General features: G+C 41.9%; 1 protein-coding gene across 14 annotated transcripts in view; it reads left to right on the top strand.

The window, feature by feature from the left end:
• The window catches only part of Lair1 (leukocyte-associated Ig-like receptor 1), a 66495-nt gene that overhangs the window by 3248 nt on the left and 44457 nt on the right, over window positions 1-18790 (top strand). For 4 of the 14 annotated variants that reach the window (NM_001302677.1, NM_178611.6, NM_001302675.1 and 1 more), the window contains exons 1-2: window positions 7116-7251; window positions 14367-14402. In NM_001302677.1, the coding sequence (NP_001289606.1) occupies window positions 7218-7251; window positions 14367-14402 (70 nt within the window). In that variant the 5' untranslated portion in view covers window positions 7116-7217. Of the gene's footprint in view, window positions 1-4740; window positions 4890-6956; window positions 7252-14366; window positions 14524-18790 lie in introns of those variants that run through there. The other 10 variants (NM_001302683.1, NM_001302682.1, NM_001302681.1 and 7 more) reach the window with 6 other exon arrangements.

The raw sequence follows: 18790 nt of genomic DNA, 5'->3' as shown, positions 1-18790 counted from the left end.
GAAGACCTGCGCGGAGTGTTGATGGCACCAGCTCATGGGTGTGGTCCCCTAGACTGAATTAAAAGGAGAAAGCAGTCGGGCATGGTGACGCACACCTTTAAACCCAGCACTTGGGAGGCAGAGGCAGGCAGATTTTTGAGTTCGAGGCCAGCCTGGTTTACAATGTGAGTTCCAGGACAGCCAGGGCTATACAGAGAAACCCTGTTTCGGAAAAAAAAAAAAAAAAAAAAAAAACAAACAAAAAAAAAAAACTGAAAAAATAAAATAAAAGGAGAAAGCAAGCTGGCACCAACATTTGCCTCTATTTGCTCCTTGACTGGTAGATATGTGGCCAGCTGCTTCACACTCCTGATGCTATGACTTTTCTGCCATGATGGATGGTACCCTGGAGCTATGGCCTAAAGGAAACCCATCCTTCCTTAAGTTGCTATTGGAGACACTGCCAAAGCAATGAAAAAATAACTAACACACACACACACACACACTCTCTCTCGCTCTCTCTCTCTCTCACACACACACACACACACACACACACACACACGCGCGCGCGCATGAGAGAGAGAGAGAGAGAGAGAGAGAGAGAGACAGTGACAGAGATGCAGATAGAGAAATAAATGGGTCACAGATAGAGAAATAGATTTTTATATTGGCCTTTAAATCTTACTTTATTTTTTTTATTAGATATTTTCTTTATTTACATTTCAAATGTTATCCCCTTTCCTGGTTTACTCTCTGAAACCCTCCTAACCCCTCCTGCCCCTCCCCCTGCTCACCAACCCACCCACTCCCACTTCCTGGCCCTGGCATTCCCCTATACTGGGGCATAGAACCATCACAGGACCAAGGGCCTCTCCTCCCATTGATGACCAACTAGGCCATCCTCTGTTACATATGCAGCTAGAGTCATGAGTCCCACCATGTGTTTTCTTTGATTGGTGGTTTAGTCCCAGGTAACTCTGGGGGTACTGCTTAGTTCATGTTGTTGTTCCTCGTGTGGGGCTGCAAACCCCTTCAGTTCCTTCTGTACATTCTCTAGATCCTTCATTGGGGACCCTGTGTTCCATCCCATGGATGGCTGTGAGCATCCACTTCTGTATTTGCAAGGCACTGGCAGGACCTCTCAGGAGACAGCTATATCAGGGTCTTGTCAGTAAGCTCTTGTTCTCATCTGCAATAGTGTTTGGGTTTGATGACTGTATATGGAATAGATCCCCAGGTGGGGCAGTCTCTGGATGGTCATTCCTTCAGTCTCTGCCCCACACTTTGTCTCTGTAACTCCTTCCATGGGTATTTTGTTCTCCCTTCTAAGAAGGATCAAAGTATCCACACTTTGGTCTTCCTTCTTCTTGAGTTTCATGTGTTTTGTGAATTGTATCTTGGGTTTTAGAAATCGGTGTTTTAAAGGGAAATAAAACTATTTCTTATGGTTCTATAATGGTTACATTTACCCAACGCACAGGATACACAGCAGAGTATGAACTACAGATCCTGGATGACAGCAATACGTTTGTGTACATTTATCACTTGGAGAATGTCTATCACTCTGGTTGGGTAGAGCAGGGAAGGAAGGACACAGAAAACTCTTCGCCTTCTGGTCAGTTTTCCTGTGAACCTCAAGTTTCTACTAAATTATATTTTTAAAAGAATGAATTCAAACAACTGCTCTTCCAAAGGTCTGGTGTTCAATTCCCAGCAACCACATGGTAGTTCACAGCCATCTGTAATGGGGTTCTTGCCCTCTTCTGGAGTGTCTGAAGAGAGCAACACTGTGCTCATATACAATAAATAAATAAATAAATAAATAAATAAATAAATAAATAAATCTTAAAAAAATAAAGTCAAATGAGCCATCTGAGTCTGATGTCTGCTGTTGGACATTAGTTGGGTAGGTGGGGCTTTGGGCCAGTCACTGGGCCTCCTTGCCCTCAGTCTCTTCTCCATTTTTGTTCCTGCAGTTCATTTAGACAGGGACAATTCTGGGTCAGAGTTTTTGATTGCAGGATGGCAACCCCATCCCTCCACTTGATGCCCTATTTTTCTACTGGAGGTGGGCTCTACAAGTTCCCTCTCCCCACTGTAGAGCACTTCATCTAAAGTCCTCCCATGAAGTGCTGGGTGTCTCTCACTTCCCAGGTCTCTGGTACTTTCTAGAGGGTCCCAGCTGGTGGGGTGGGAGTGGTGAGGATATCCTCTTGGAGATGGAGGAGGATGAATGGGTGAGCAAGTGTAGGAGGATAGATCAGGAGGGGGATAATGACTGGACTGAAAAAAAAAGATTATAGAATAATAATAAAATGAAAAAAAGGAGGAAACACAAACTCAAGCTAAATCTGGAGGTGGGATTTTGAGACAGTTACCTTTACTCACAAAACAGTATATAAAATTACATATTATATTCTGCTTATTATAGTTGTAACAAACCTGTGGCACTAAAACTAACCAACCGGTTTACTGATACCCACTGATTGTGAGTGTAACGCTGTCGCTACTACTAAAAAATAATAAATTATTGATACAAAAAACAAAAGTACCTTCTAAATGTAGTGAGATCAGAGGCAAGAGGAGTCAAGTTTAAGCCTGTACTTCTTTTGTTCCTGTGAGATATCAGATGATGAAAACAGTGTACTGCTCTGTCTATAGTAGCTTAGAACATCATTTCCTATACCTTTACCTGCTACAGTGTCCAGAGCCAATTCTAGTAAAGATAGTGCCGGTTGGAGCCTTCATGTGGTGTGAGCCAGCCCTTGCCCATGCAGACCACCTGCTTCTCCACTTAGGAAGGACTGGGGGAGAAGAGGGATGACACATCCCAGGTGCATGCCCTCAAATCACAAGGCTTGTGTGCTACAGGCCAGCAGGCTGGATCCACAGCTGAGAAGTGTAAGCAAGAGTGGATTCTGGCTGAGGTGGGGGAGCATTGCACTCTATTGCTCTTTAAGCCTGGCAGAGGAAAATCCTTCCCCTAACACACAGCGTCTCTTCTCCTGTCTTAACATGGAGATTCTACTGTGGTTGGTTAAAAGGAGGAACTGGAGAGACTGGGTTTATCTGCATCACCACCAAAACTAAAATTCCAGAAGTCACGTGATCGTTTCCTGGGACTTCTCCTAAATCTATGGTTTGAACTGAGTGTGCATAGGCAGAGAAAGCATATATCCACTCAGTGCAAGAAGTTCATAGGTCTTTGAGCTCCCTAGATTAGGAGAAGATGGGTCTCACAGTGCACATCTAAGTCCTCAGTCATATTCAATACAGAGACACATATGACCATGTGACTCAATATTACCTCCCGTAGAAGATGCCTTATTGGTGTTGGCAGTTCTGGAACACAGGTGTGCACACCCCTCCAACTCCTCAGTTGCAAGTTCTTCTTCTGTTAACAGAGAAGGGAACAGTAGCTCTTTAATAAGCCAATGCTTGCCTCAGAATCCAAACTTCAGGAACAGTCAGGAAGGGAAATTAGATTTTTTTCTGGTGATTCTCCTGTCGTTCTGAATCATATATAAGCATCCTCAGTACAGCCACAAATCAGATTGTCTTTGCAGGTGAAACTCCAATGCTCTTACAAGTGTGACTTGACAAGATAAAGGAGCCAGTAACTCTCCAAGCCATAACTCATGCTAAAGTGGTGAACAGACAGACTGTAAAACTGTCTATTCCCATTAATATAAATGCATCTTTAAGGGTGTGACCCGTGTTGACTTTATATCCATGGATATTTGGAAAGCATTAATTGGATTCAGTGGGTAAATAAATAAATAAATAAATAAACACAACACAGTGTGGTGGAACACACCTGCTGTTCCAGAACTTAGGAGGTAAAGGCAAGAGGATCTGGAATTCAAGGAAATCGACTATAGTGAATTCAAGACTTCCCTGGGGTATGTGACACCACATTTAAAACAAAAAACAAAAAACAAAGGAGAATAAGAAGGAGAAATTAAAAAGTAATATGTATATGTATGAAAATTTAAAAGTGTAATATAAAAATATTTAATTTCACTATGTAGACTATAAAAAGTTTCTCTGTTGAGGTTTGAGAAACATAGTGATCTATGAATGTAATGGTAAGTCATTAGGAATTGGTTTATAATATATTTCTTTATTTTCATATATGCAGTCAAAATACCCATATACATAAAATAAAATGAAACTATGTTTAAAAACAGTTTAAAGGGTTGGAGCTATAATACAACAGCAGAGTGCTTGACTGACATGTGCGAGACCCTAAATTCATTCCTTTCTAATGAAAGAAAAAAGAGATGGGAGTGTGGAAGGTGGAAGGGAAAGTATTAGGGAGGGAGGGAGGAATTTCAAGAATGCACCATCTTGAGTTTGGCTTAGCAGCCAGCAATTTTCTAGGGACCCGGGTTAGTATTTTCGTTGATGTTAGTTCATTCTGCTATACAATGTCTGTATGTGTGACCTATAGATGTCATAGCCTGTTGATGTAGTTGTCAGTGATAGACAGACATACAGGAGGGTAAAGGTCTCCTTGTGAAACCCTCTGTAAGGAAGAGAGGGTTCATTCCTACCAACCCTTAACACATAAAGTTTAATCTATTTCATCACTTGGTCACATTTGGTCATCTGAGCTGCTTTGGACAAGCTGGGCCCGGTGGCACAGGCCTTGCAATTCTAGTTACTCAGGAGTCTGAGGCAGGACAATTACAAGGTCAATGTGGAACTGTTGAAATTGTCTTAGCTCACACCTCAGTTTCTCTCTGTTTACTCTCACAGACTCAGAACAGAACAACTTTCACAGAGCTATGACTTTATGAGGAGGACGACTGAGCACATGCTGTTTTGTCAACCACCAACAGTGTCAGCTAGAGGGAAAGTGAAGAGTCACTGTGCCTGCCTTCAGACACAGATGACCTACAGACTCTGTAAGAGGGTGCCTCTACTCTACCTTTGCTCATGGCACACAAGACACTGCCTTTTCTCTTCTTGACAGATGGTCATCTGTCTGTCCTCAAACCCTAGGTCTTTTATCTATTCAGTCCCTTTAGGATTTTGTTTATGCTACTTCATACCATTCTAGTTCCAATGGTACTGAAGAATAGAGAGAGGAAGGGAGAATTAAGGAAGAGGAGAGATTGGAGAGAGGAGAGGACAGGACAGGAGAGGGGGGAGGAGGATGGTAAGGAGGAGGGGGAGGGGGAAAGGGGGAGAGTTGATTAGTGTTTTGTCAACTTGACACAAGGCAGAATTATTTGAGAAGAGGGAACCTCAATTGAGAAAATACACCTATCAAATTGGCCTGTGGGCAAGGCTGTGAAACATTTTCTTGATTAATGATGGATATGGGTCAGCCTATCACACTGTGAGTAGTGCATCCCCAGGTAGTGCTCCTGGGTTGTATAGGAAAGAAGACTAAGCAAGCTATGGGGAGCAAGCCAGTAAGCAGCCTCCATAGCCTCTGCTTCACCTTGAGTTAAAGTCTTATTAGAAGTCTAAGATGAAGTAAACCACTTTCTCTCCAAGTTGCTTTTGCTCATGGTGTTTCATCACAGCCATAGAAATCCTAGCTAAGACAGAGAAAACCATAAAATTTGTTCTCTTAACATTTTAACTGCACACTTTACTAATATTGACTACAGATGCTGTGTTGTCTTAGAGTTATTCATATTAATTGACTAAAAGTTTTTGTCTATTGATAAATAACTTCTACATGTTTTCTCTTCTGGTAGACAAAATTCCATTTTGCTTTTATGAATTTGACTTTATCTATTTTAGTTTTTTGAGACAAAAAAAAAATCTTGCTATATATCTCAGGTTGGCTCAGAACTCATTATGTAGTACAGACTGGCCTTGCACTCATGGCAATCCTCCTGCCTAACCCTCCCAAGTGCAGGGCTTACAGGAATGGATCAGCATGCTCAGCTTGAATGTGACTACTTTACATACCTCCATGAGGCAAACAACTCATCACCTGTCCTCTGGGTCTTGCTCAGTTCACTGATAGCCATTTCTTGAAGGTTCAGCCATGGCTTTTCACATGGCCTCATCATCATCTTCAAAATGTGGTCTATGTACACCACATTTCCTCCAACCACTTCCAGAATGATTTCTCTATCACAGCTCCTGTGAATAGAGCTGCAATGACTATGTGAGTGCTGACATCTCACTTCCATACTTACTTCCCCTCTTACTGGGGTTCTATTTTTAATTTCTGTGTGTGTGTGTGTGAGTGTGTGTGTGTGTGAGTGTGTGTGTGTGTATGTGTGAGTGTGTGTGTGTGAGTGTGTGTGTGTGAGTGTGTGTGTGTGAGTGTGTATGTGTGAGTGTGTGTGTGTGTGTGTGTGTGAGTGTGTGTATGTCTGAAATCACAATGCTATTTCTAAAGAGGAAGAGCGTTCTTCCCTGTAATTTCCATTTTTTCTTCTAATCTCATGGAGGGAGGGCATCAGCTTACCCAAAATGATTCTGACTCATTAACTCAGAGGAAGTTTCTTCAGAACAGTTGAGGCCCTGACTTCTTGCTAACAGTAAAAAAAAAAAAATCCAATTTATACACATTTCTGACAATATTTATTAGCTTTTAAAAATATTATCTTTGTCACTGAGATGGCTCAGTGGGAAAAAATGCTTGCTTCTGAGTCTGACAACCTGAAGTTGATTCCTAGGACCTACATTGTCGAAGGAGAGACATGACTTTGGGGAGTTGTTCTGTGACTGCGTGCGTGCACACACGGGCACACACACACATGCACACACACACACACACCCCAATATTATTTAATAGTAAAAGCATTATCTATAGAAGGACACATTTAATGTGTGAAATATCTGGTCGAGATCTTTTACAAAAGTCGTAACATCAAATGTTTCTCATTTTAAACCCAAGGAAATGTGAGCTTTGGGTTGAAGTAGAAATGTCTTGCATAAATTGGTGGCCTTTGCTTTCTACAGTGGGAACTGATATGTACAATCTTATTCTTGCATATTTACAGACAGGCAAACAAGTTAAGGAATGAGCTCAGCTACATCTAAACATAGGGGCCCGAGACACTGTTTTAGAAGCTAACACCTTCTCCTGAAGCCAGTGACTAAGGGAAAGAGTCCAACGCCCAGAAGAGAAACCTCTTCCTCTCCATGTGGGGAACCTTAGCTAGAAACCTTGTGACAAGCTCCAGTGCACACATCCTGCCTCTTGTGCCTGCTGCAGGGCTTCTGCTCTGACCAGACCTGGTAAGGTTGCTGGAGCCTGAGTCATGTCACTTCATCCAGTTATCCTGCTGGTGCTTGGTGAGTCCTGGGAAAAACTGAGGGGTGGGGAAGGGAGTCTATTCCTCACTCAGCCTTGAGAGCAGCGAAGGCGATTCTGGAGCCCCTGGGAGGAATGCCTCTCTGCCCCCACGTCCTACTTGGAAGATACCTCTGCAGACTTATTGTTAGGAACAGTGATGGGGCATGAAGTCAGGTTCAGCTTTAACAGGACTTAGGAAGAGCCTGCTTTTTTACAATCAAAACTGTTACGTAGTATTGATTACCCTGCTTAGAATAAAAAAAAAAAAACCTCAACTTTTGTTAGTTCTTTGAGTATTTCTTATATTACTCACCATCAACTTTTCTAAGTTCCACTTTTCCTCCCTATCCTCTTAACTTTGTTCCATTTTTTTTTTTTTTTGAAAGCACTGTAAGACCAATTTGTGCTGCCCGAATACTCCTAAGTATGTGGTCTAGCACTGGAGCATGGTTGACTTACCAGGGACTACACTTTTATTTTATTTTATATTTTTGAGGCATGGTGTCACTATGTGTTGTGTCCGGCCAGCAGACCACAACCTGGGTTCTAGCCTGGAAAGGCATTTTGGAAACCTGGAAGAGAAGAGGGGCTAGGTGGCGAGAGAAAGAAATGTAGCCAAGACAGTTACTCTGATCAAGGCTCAAATTTTATTGTTGCGACACTAGTTATGAAGGAAGGGGGAGGGGACCCGATTCCCGCCGAATAATCTCTGGTCCAGTAGAAAGGTGCACGTGTGTGGCTCCGCAGGTTCTAGCAGTGGGCGTGGCAGAACGAATGAGCAGGAAGCTCCACCCCTGAGCAAGCAGGTTTCAGGCTGGGGGAGGGGAGACTACATTTCCTCCCTTTTATTAACAAAACTTAAAAAAAAAGAAAAAGCTGGCCTGAGGGGGGGGGGGGGGGAAATTATCTATGCTCAATAGTTCTGCCTGGAATCTAGGGCTAAAGAAAAAACTTGCTTTCGTGGGATTCCTTAATTTTTCTTATGGTAAACTGTATCTGGCTAAGACTGTCCTTTCTTATCTTAGTAAACAACTAACTGAAAAGCCTGGAGCTGCAGGCTCTGACTTTATTATGCTAATTAGTACTGAGTAGGTAACTTTCTAGTGGAATTTTAAGTAGGGCGTTGGAACTCTGGCTAAGTTTGACTGAACAAATGTGAAATACACTATAATAAGAATAACACTAAGTTGATATTCCTTCACATTTTTGGATGATAGGTGGGAAACAGGGAGAAGGGGTTCGACCGGCTCTGTAGTACAAAGCCAATTGGCTTTTTTATTTTGGGGTGGGAGGCAGTGAAGACAGTACGGTCTCCAATCTCTCTCCCCACTATTAATTAAGTTAAATAAGGCAACGCTTAACTGAGGTGATCAAATGATTTTCTCATCCGTAGATGAGTGGGCTTTTAACCTTGGCTTGGGTGGACATTGACCCGATTTATCCCGTGGATGCTGTTAAGACCCACACCTGTGGCTCTCGGTATCTTTTGGGGAGGGGAGGCAGAGCCGAAAAATATTTTTGATTTTTAGCCAAAATTTGATACCAACCTCTTTCAAACCGGGTTTATCTCACAGGAAACTCAGAAATGGTCAAGCTGGACCTTCCCCTGCAGTGCTCTCTGCACCAAGCGATGCCCATACTGAATTTGTACGATCACAAACCAGTATGCACAGTTCTGAGTACTGTGCAGCTCCTAGAGGAGAATTATCAACCTCAGATTTAGCAAGACCTAGGCAAGAATTATGTCATTAGTAACACCACGACTTGTGGCTAAAATAGGAGCTGGAAGTCGTTCCTCCTCATCCCTGTTTTTTCCACAGCCTAAGGAGCTAAGGACACCTTGCAGTAATAGCAAGGGTGAAAAGCCAGAGGTTAGCTAAGGGACTAAGCCTGTCTTATCAAAATAAAAACCAATCTTTATTAATATAGAAATATCTACTTTTCTAGCCCTCTTGGTAAACCTAAATTTTAAATCAGACTGAAGGCCACGTGCTGGAATGTCCTGAGAGTGGAGATAACAGCTGCCACCTGTGTGTTCTAGGGGGGCGGGGATGCACATCTGCTGGTCTGGCTCGAGAATGTTGATTTACCTGCTTGAAAGACAAAATCTCGACAGTGAGAAAGTAGGAAAGCAGAACTTCTTTTGGGGGAAGTCCAGGTACTTTATTCAAATGCAAATTGTAAAGCTGAGGCTAGTCTCTGGCCTCCTGTCGGGGAGCTGGCTGAGAGAGTAGCTCTTTTCGGAGCCTGAGTCCTCAAGCTGACTTTTAAGCAAAAGAGGAATTTTAGTCCTCAAGGTGATACTTTAGAAGATTTAGAATCTGTGTTCATCTGACGAATTAATATGTTTTTGCAGCGTTCTGTGGAGAAAACCTGTTTTTCCCTTTTCTAATAAGGTAGCTGTTTTAGGATCAATCTATACGCCAATAAGTAGATCCCTTTAAGATACTATAAAGCATTTATTAAACTCTATGACATTAAAATATTACATTTTTAAAATAAAGGTAAGACTTAAATAGTGTGCATGGGAATGCACTAAATAGTATGCACGGGGATACAATTTCTCTCTTTTTTGTCTTTTAAGAAGTTAAAGTTTTAAAATTTTACAATACCTAAACTTTTGAATTGATAACTAGTTGACAAAACATTTTAAATACTTGGCTGTAAAGGGGCAGTGACTAATTGCACTTTCAATCAATTTTCTTAAGGAGCAGTTGTAAATAGAAGGCTTGCAAAGTTATTAAGAGTCACATGTGCATAATTTATTTATTTATTAACTAGAAATATGCATAAGCAATTGTAATTTGAGAATTAATAGTATCTGAGGGATGAACAATTTAAGCAATTGTGAGCTCAGAGATATGACATTGACTATTAATATACAAATTAAGGTTTGATTGTTCAGCATTTTAAAACACATCTACAGCACACAACTAGATTATTTGTGCTGAAACAGGGGAAACTGTGGGTCTTAAGACTCTGTCCCACAGCAGCTAGTTGGGCCCACGTGGGCCAACGATCGGCTGGGAGGATGAGAAAAATGACTTTACAATAATGTTTTTTTTTTTTTTTTTTTTGGCCAAAGAATTGTTTTGGGCACAACCAATTTTTAATTACCAATTAATGACAATTATAAAAGCTTTCTTTATTTTTTGTAAAACCTTTTGTAGTAAACTAAAACCCTAAGTAATAAAAGGATATTGTCTCTGAATCTTTTGGGTGAGAGCAAGGATTTAAGGTAAACTTCAAGAAGCATTAGTTAATAAAATACTTTTCACTTAGGAAACAATATACACTGAAAGATTAAAACTCTTGGCTTCTTGTATAGAAGCAGAAACAATAAAAATTTTTCTTACATAATGTAAAGTTACATTAGCCATACCTAGAGGCAAAATTTTCTAGTGATTACAGCTCACTAGAAGCAAAACTCTTTGAATTTAAGCATTATTTTAAACATCTGAATAGATCTGTAACACTGTTAAAAAGAAATTTTCTTGAACACAGGGAAAAACTTTCTCAGGCACTGTTTGCAAAACAAAAGAAAAGCCACGAGCCGCTCTGGGGCTGCCCAGAGCCCTGCATTGACTCAAACGTAAAATACTTTTTAATCTGAGCATCTTGGCCCTCTTGTAATAAGGACCGATTTTAGAGAAACAATATAACTGTCTACGCCTCTAATTTTTGATACTCTTTCTTAAGATGACTTACAGTTAAAACGTTCTTCACAACTTTAGTGTTGTGAAAAAATTGCCCGTACTGCAATTTCCTGCCAGGCAGCAACTATAGCCAAACTGTTTGTCTAATCTATCCACAAAGACAAACATAACTAGATAACTTTGTCACAGTTTGTATGAAGTGAGCTGTATGAACGCTCTCATAAGATGATTACTCTTGAAATTATCTTAATTACAGTATACAGGTGAATTAAAGATCTTAAATTTGAAATCAAACTGCAAGCTGCAGTCAATGGAACAATAGCAGTTTTAACCATAATTTTTAAGTTTTTTGTGCAAGGTTAGGATAATACCTATAACCTTGGGAAAGCAAAACCCAAGTTTAAAACAATTTATTATCTTTAAAATCAATATTAGAAGCATAACTATCATATTACAAAGTTTGGATGTCAATTAATACCTATGAATACCTATTAAAGCAAGCTTTAATAAAAAGACATTGCTTTAAATCTTATCTTAAATTTTACTATTTAGGATACGAACCACATTAATTATTACCTAAACTAGAAATATCTTTAGAGACCCAGCCTCTTGGCCTGCTTTATGCCACGTGTCGGAAGGACTCTAAACTTGAGTTATCAAATTTAACACTAACCATCTGTAGCAATGTAACAATTATTAATCTTAACCAACAACTTATGAGCTGAATGTGAAGACATGCAGAGCACATTTTCAATAAAAAAGAACCAAATGAAGCAGTTACATTTAGACCAATCAGAGAATATTAATTTTTGTAGCTACAATCATAGAATAAAAAACACTTTACCATTGTCAAACACATTAATCATGAACCATTTATTAGCTTTTTTACTCCGAAATTAAGAGGCTGTGCACTCGCCCTTATTTCCTAAAACGAACAGTTTTTCCAGCAAGGGCCCTCCCGCCATGTGTCTGATTCCTGGCTGAAACACGTGGCAGCTCTCGGCTTTGCAGATAAAGTTTTTTATACCATCTTTATTATCCAACATAAAACATAGAACATTCATTCATACAGACTGGACACGAACATACATGAATTGAACACGAGAACAGATTGGTGCACCGGACATTAGACAAGACACAAAAGGGAACAGAGTACTCCTGCTATAAGGCCCAGAGAGAAATTTCTCTCTGCTTTTTGGGACATTTTCCTCCCTTATGATGCATTTTTTATTAACTGGGGCAATCCGCCTATTCCTTTTAATAAACCCTTTCTTTTCTCACGCCTCATGTAGCTTCAGAGAGCTACGGCCTACCGCCTGTTACCCAGCTTCTCACTGCTGAACCTAAGTGAACCAGCGCTCGGGTTTAACGCTGTCTCAGCTTAGCCCATACCTTCTCCGGTATGAATTTCCTTTATCCTTTATTTTATGGAGCTCCGAACCAGCAGTGTCTCTTCCAAAAATCCTTTGCCGTTTCTCAGTCCCGCGTTGGTTCGCCAATTGTTGTGTCCGGCCAGCAGACCACAACCTGGGTTCTAGCCTGGAAAGGCATTTTGGAAACCTGGAAGAGAAGAGGGGCTAGGTGGCGAGAGAAAGAAATGTAGCCAAGACAGTTACTCTGATCAAGGCTCAAATTTTATTGTTGCGACACTAGTTATGAAGGAAGGGGGAGGGGACCCGATTCCCGCCGAATAATCTCTGGTCCAGTAGAAAGGTGCACGTGTGTGGCTCCGCAGGTTCTAGCAGTGGGCGTGGCAGAACGAATGAGCAGGAAGCTCCACCCCTGAGCAAGCAGGTTTCAGGCTGGGGGAGGGGAGACTACAACTATGTAGCCCTGGTTGTCCTGGAACTCATTCTGTAGACCAGGCTGAACTCAAATACATAGATCCACCTGCTCCTGCCTCCCAAGTGCTGGGATTAGAGCTGTGAGCCGTTAAGATTTGGCTCTCTCTTTCTCAGCAGTCAACAATTCCCAAAGCTTTAAGGCTAAAGCAGGGAGTGTGTGCCTAACTTCCCTTCTAATTCTGGTATTTGGTCTAATTGTCTTCAGAATACACTGTATTCCCTGCAGTCATCTACTGCATCTGGCTCTAGCATTCTTTCCATCCACTCTTCCTAAATGATCCCCAAGTCTTGTGAGGAGGAGGTATAGAGTCTGCAGTCTCTTTTTGTCTACACCTTGGCCAGTTATGGGTTTCTGTGTTAATTTCCATAGAAGCTGCTATGGTGAGGGTTGGGATACACCAATCTATGTGCATTGTGACAAATAAATTATTGTTACTAGATATATTTAAAATACTTGCTTTGAGAATTTCATAGGTGCATTTTGATCACATTCATCTCCATTCTTACCTGTAACTCCATATCCACTCTCTCTCTATCCCAATACTGTGTCATCTTTTAAAAAATTATCCGATGAATATAATTTGTGCTGTTCATCTACACAAGGGTGTGTGGCCATCTGCTGGAGCGTGGTCAACCTAACAAGGGCCATATCCTCCAAGAAAACTGACCCTCCCTTCTCCAGAAGCTATCAACTATCAATGGCTCTTCAACTAGGGGTGGGGACTTGTGAACCTCTATCCTCCACCCCACCCCACCCCACCCCCAGCCCATATTTTACTTTAGGTTTTGAGACAAAGTCGCACTAACAAGCTAAGACTGACTTTGAACTCATGTTGTAGCCACAATTAATACTTGAATGTCTCCACCTGTGGCTTTTTGGGGGATAATTTAGAGTTCTTTTTTTTCTTCAATTTTTTATTAGATATTTTCTTCATTTACATTTCAAATGCTATCCCGAAAGTCCCCTATACCCTCCTCACCGCCCTGCTCCCCACTCCCACTTCTTGGCCCTGGCGTTCCCCTGTACTGGGGCATATAAAGTTTGCAAGACCAAGGAGCCTCTCTTACCAATGATGGCCTACTAGGCCATCTTCTGCTACATATGCAGCTAGAGACACGAGCTCTGGGGGTACTGGTTAGTTCATATTGTTGTTCCACCTATAGGGTTGCAGAGCCCTTCAGCTCCTTGGGTGCTTTCTCTAGCTCCTCCATTGGGGGCCCTGTGTTCCATCCAATAGCTGACTGTGAGCATCCACTTCTGTATTTGCCAGGTACTGGCAAAACCTCACAGGAGACAGCTATATCAGTGTTCTGTCAGCAAAATCTTCCTGGCATGTGCAATAGTGTCTGTGTTTGGTGGCTGATTATGGGATGGATCCCCAGGTGGGGTAGTCTTTGGATGGTCCATCCTTTCGTCTCAGCTCCAAACTAATTTAGAGTTCTTACAAAACAAGACAGAGGATTCTACTCTGACATTAATGTGGAGGAGCAGAGGAGAAATGGCTGTGTAATCATGGGAGGTTGGATTATCCCTACCTACATTTAGTCCTTCCTAGATTCTCATCTCTAAGCAAACTGTGGGTAATGTATTTCTCACTGGAATTTTTCTTTCAGTGCTGTGCCTGGGATGGAAAATTAACACACAGGAGGGTGAGTTATGTCTTTGGTTCCTTCTGTACCCCTGGGCAACTTTGGAGCTGATCATGTGCACCTGGGATGCCTGGAAGGAGACCCTTGAATATTTCCTGTAATCATAAACACTCTCAACTATGTAAGCTTCATCTATTTTCCTTTTTTCTGCCTGTCTTCCTTTGATTTCTTATAATGTTTTAACTGATAAATAGCAATGATATATACTTATGAAATGAAGCATGCTGTTTTGATGTGCACTTTACATTATTCTATGTTTTAAAAAAAATCTATTTAATCTTTTATTTATGGTTCAGATTTTATCCCCCTCCCTGTCCACCCTCTGACTGTTTCACATCCCATACCTCCTTCCCCCACCCCTGTCTCCATGAGGACTTCCCCACCTCCCCACCCCCACCCCCAGACCTCCCCTCTCCTTGGGACTCCAATCTCTTGAGAGTTAGGTGCATCTTCTCTGAGTCCAGATGGGGCAGTCCTCTGCTGTATATGTGTTGGGGGCCTCATATCAGCTGGTGTATGCTGTGTGGTTGATGGCCCAATGTCTGAGAGATCTTGGGGATCCAGGTTAGTTGAGACTGCTAGTTGTCCTGCAGGGTCACCCTCCTCCTCAGCTTCTTCCAGCTTTTCCATAATTCAACCATAGGGGTCAGCAGCTTCTGTCCATTGGTTGGGTGTAAATATCTGCATGGGACTTTTTCAGCTACTTATTGAGTTTTTGGAGGGCAGTCATGGTAGGGCCCTTTTTGTGAGCATGCCACAGACTCAGTAAAAGTATCAGGCTTTGGGGCATCCCCTTGAGTTGGATCCCAAATTGGGCCTGTCGCTGGATCCCCTTTCCATTTTTTGTCCCTTCAATTCTTTTAGACAGGAACAATTATGGGTTAGAGGTTTGTTGTTTTTCTTTTTAAACTTAATTTAATTTGATTTTTATTTGTTATTTTCTTTATTTACATTTAAAATGTGATCCCCTTCCAGTTTCCCCTTCACAAACACCCTCTCCTCTCCCCCTGCCTCTATGAGGATACTCCCCTACCCACCTACCCACTCCTGCTTCAGTGCCCTAGCATTCCCCTGTGATGGGAGCCTCCATAGGACCAAGGAGCTCCCCCCCCCCCCGCCCCCAGGGATGCCCAATAAGGCAATTCTCTGCTACATATCCAGCTGGAGCCATGTGTCCCCCTCATGTGTACTCTTTGGTCAGTGGTTTAGTCCCTGGGAGCACTGAGGGTCTGGTTGATTGATATTGTTTTTCCTATGGGGTTGCAAACCCCTTTAGCTCCTTCAGTCCTTGCCCTAACCTCTCCATTGGGATCCCCATGCTCAGTCCGATGCATGTATCCCCATCTGTGTTGGTCAGGCTCTGGTAGAGCCTCTTAGGGGGCAGCTTTACCAGGTCCTGTCAGCAAATGCTTCTTGACATCAACAATAGTGTCTGGATTTGATGTCTGCAGATGGGATGGATATCTAGGTGGGGCTGTCTCTGGATGGCCTTTCTTTCAGTCTCTGCTCCATTCTTTGTCCATGCATTTCCTTGTGACAGGAGGAATTCTGGATAATTATTTTTGAGGTGGGTGGGTGGCCCCATTCCTCAACCAGGGGCTCTGCCTATCCACTGGATATGGTCTCTATAGGTTCTCTCTCTCCTTTGTTGGGTATTTTGATTAATACCCTACCTGTTGAGTCCTGAATATCATTTGGGTCCCTGGCATCTAGGACATTCTAGTGGCTACTCCCAGTTGCCCCTCCCCCACTGATATACACCTCCTTTCAAATTGCCGACCCTCTGTACTTCTTCCCAATCTCCTTTATCTGAATCAGGCCCCCCCCCCTTTCCTCTCTCCCTCCCAGATCCTTCTCTCCCTTTAATTCCCAAGATTATTCTCTTCCCTGTTCTGAGCAGGACTGTAGCATCCACACTTTGATGTGGTCTTCTTTCTTATGGGTTTCATAGAATTGAGTCATGAGTATTACGAGTTTTTTTGTTTTGTTTTGCTTTCGGGTTTTGGGTATTTATTTATTTATTGCTATTATCCACTTATTAGTGAATACATACCATATGCATTCTTTTGTGACTGGGTCACTTAGGATGATATTTTCAAGTTCCATTCATTTGTCTGCAAATTTCATGAAGTCATTGTTTTTAATAGTTGACTAGTACCCATTGTGTAAATGTACCACATTTTCCGTATCCATTCCTCTGTTGAGGGACATCTGGATTGTTTCCATCTTCTGGCTATTATAAATAAGGCTGCGTGGAACATAGTGGAGCATGTGTCCTTGTTATACATTGGAACATCTTTTGGGTATATGTCCAGGACTGGTTATATCTAGGTCCTCAGGTAAAATGATTTCCAGTTTTCTGAGGAAACACCAGACTGATTTCCAGAGTGGCTGCACCAGCTTGAAATCCCACCAGCAGTGGAAGAGTGTTCCTCTTTCTCCACATCCTTACCAACATCTGCTGTCACTGAGTTTTTGATCTTAGTCATTCTGACTGGTGTGAGGTGGAATCTCAGGGGCCTTTTGATGTGCTCTTCCCTGATGACTAAGGATGTTGAACATTTCTTTAAGTGCTTCTTGGCCATTTGAGATTCCTTAGTTGAGAATTTTCTTTTTAGCTCTGTACCCCACTTTTAATAGGTTTATTTGGTTCTTTAGAGTCTAACTTCTTGAGTTCTTTGTATATTTTGGATGTTAGCCCTCTATTGGATGTAGGGTTGGTAAAGATATTTTCCCAATCTGTTGGTTGCCATTTTGTCCTATTGATAGTGTCCTTTGCCTTACAGAAACTTTAAAATTTTTGAGGTCCTATTTGTCAATTGTTGATCTTAGAGCATAAGCCACTTGAGTTCTGTTCAGGAAATTTGCCCTTGTGCCAAAGTGTTTGAGATTCTTCTCCACTTTCTCTTCTACTAGATTAATTGTATCTGTTTTTTTATGTGGAGGTCCTTGATCCAGTTGGACTTGAACTTTGTACAAGGAGATAAAAATGGGTCAATTTGCATTCTTCTACATGCAGACCTCCAGTTGAACCAGAACCATTTGTTGAAAATGTTGTCTTTTTTTCCACTGGATGGTTTTGGCTACTTTATCAAAGATCAAGTGAGTAAAGAGGTGTGGGTTCATGAATGTTCGACTATGGGATGGCATAGTCAAACATTCTGCTGGAAGTGGCCTCTGCAAGTTCCCTCTCCCCACTCACTGCAGGGCATTTCATCTACAGTTCCTCCCTTTGAGTTCTGAGAGTCTCTCACCTCCCAGGTCTCTGGTACATTCTGGAAGGTTTTCCTACCTCCTGAAGTTGCCTGTTTCCATTCTTTCTGCTGGCCCTCAGGGCTTCAATCCTCTTACCCCCACCCAGTGCCTGATCATGTTCCCCTTTTCCCCTTCCTGTCCCCTTTCCCATCCAGGTCTCTCTCTCTCCCTCGTCCCTCCTATTATTGCACCCTTCACCCTCCCAAGTGGGATTAAGTCATCCTCACTTGGGCTCTTAGGCTTGTTAACCTCTTTGAGTTCTATGGATTATATTCTGGGTATTCTGTACTTATTTGGCTAATATCCACTTTTTTGCAGTTTCACATTTTTAATTTTTAAAATCTGGTTTTTTCCATGTGCTAATGCTCTTAAGACATTTAAAAATTTTTCAACAGAAAATACTTACACTTCACTTGCAAAATAAAGACTTGAAATAGGCAACCTCAGGAGGTAGGAGGTTGGGGGTGGACCTTCCAGAATGCACCAGAGACCAGGAAGATGAGAGACTCTCAGGACTCAAAGGGAATGAAGGCTGGGGCTGCCATCCCACAGTCAAATCTTTGACCCATAATTGTTTCTGTCTGAAAGAACTGCAGGGATGGAAATGGAAAGGAGCATGAGGAAAAGAAGGGGGGTGGCATCGAATCTGTAGATTGCCTTTAGTAGGATGGACATTTTTACTTTGTTAATTCTGCCAATCCATGAGTATGGGACATCTCTACATTTTCTGAGATCTTCAATTTCTTTCTGGAGAGACTTGAAGTTATTGTCATACATGTCTTTCTCTTGTTTGGTTAGAGTTACCACAAGATACCTTATATTATTTGTGGCTATTGTAAAGAAAGTTGTTTCCCTAATTTCTTTCTCAGCCTGTTTATCATTTTTTTATTAGATATTTTCTTCACTTACATTTCAAATGCTATCCCAAAAGTCCCCTATATCCTCCTCCGAGCCTGCTCCTCAACCCACCCACTTTTTGGCCCTGGTGTTCCCCTGTACTGGGGCATATGATCTTCGCAAGATTGAGGGCCTCTCTTCCCATTGATGGCCAACTAGGCCATCCTCTGCTACATGTGCAACTAGAAACAAAGCTCTGGGGGTGGGGGGGGGGGGCGATACTGGTTAGTTCATAT

This window comes from Mus musculus, chromosome 7 (assembly GCF_000001635.26).
Source record: "Mus musculus strain C57BL/6J chromosome 7, GRCm38.p6 C57BL/6J".
Classification (NCBI taxonomy): Eukaryota; Metazoa; Chordata; class Mammalia; order Rodentia; family Muridae; genus Mus; species Mus musculus.
Note: the sequence above shows the minus strand (reverse complement) of the source record. Positions and strands in the feature narration are given on the sequence as shown.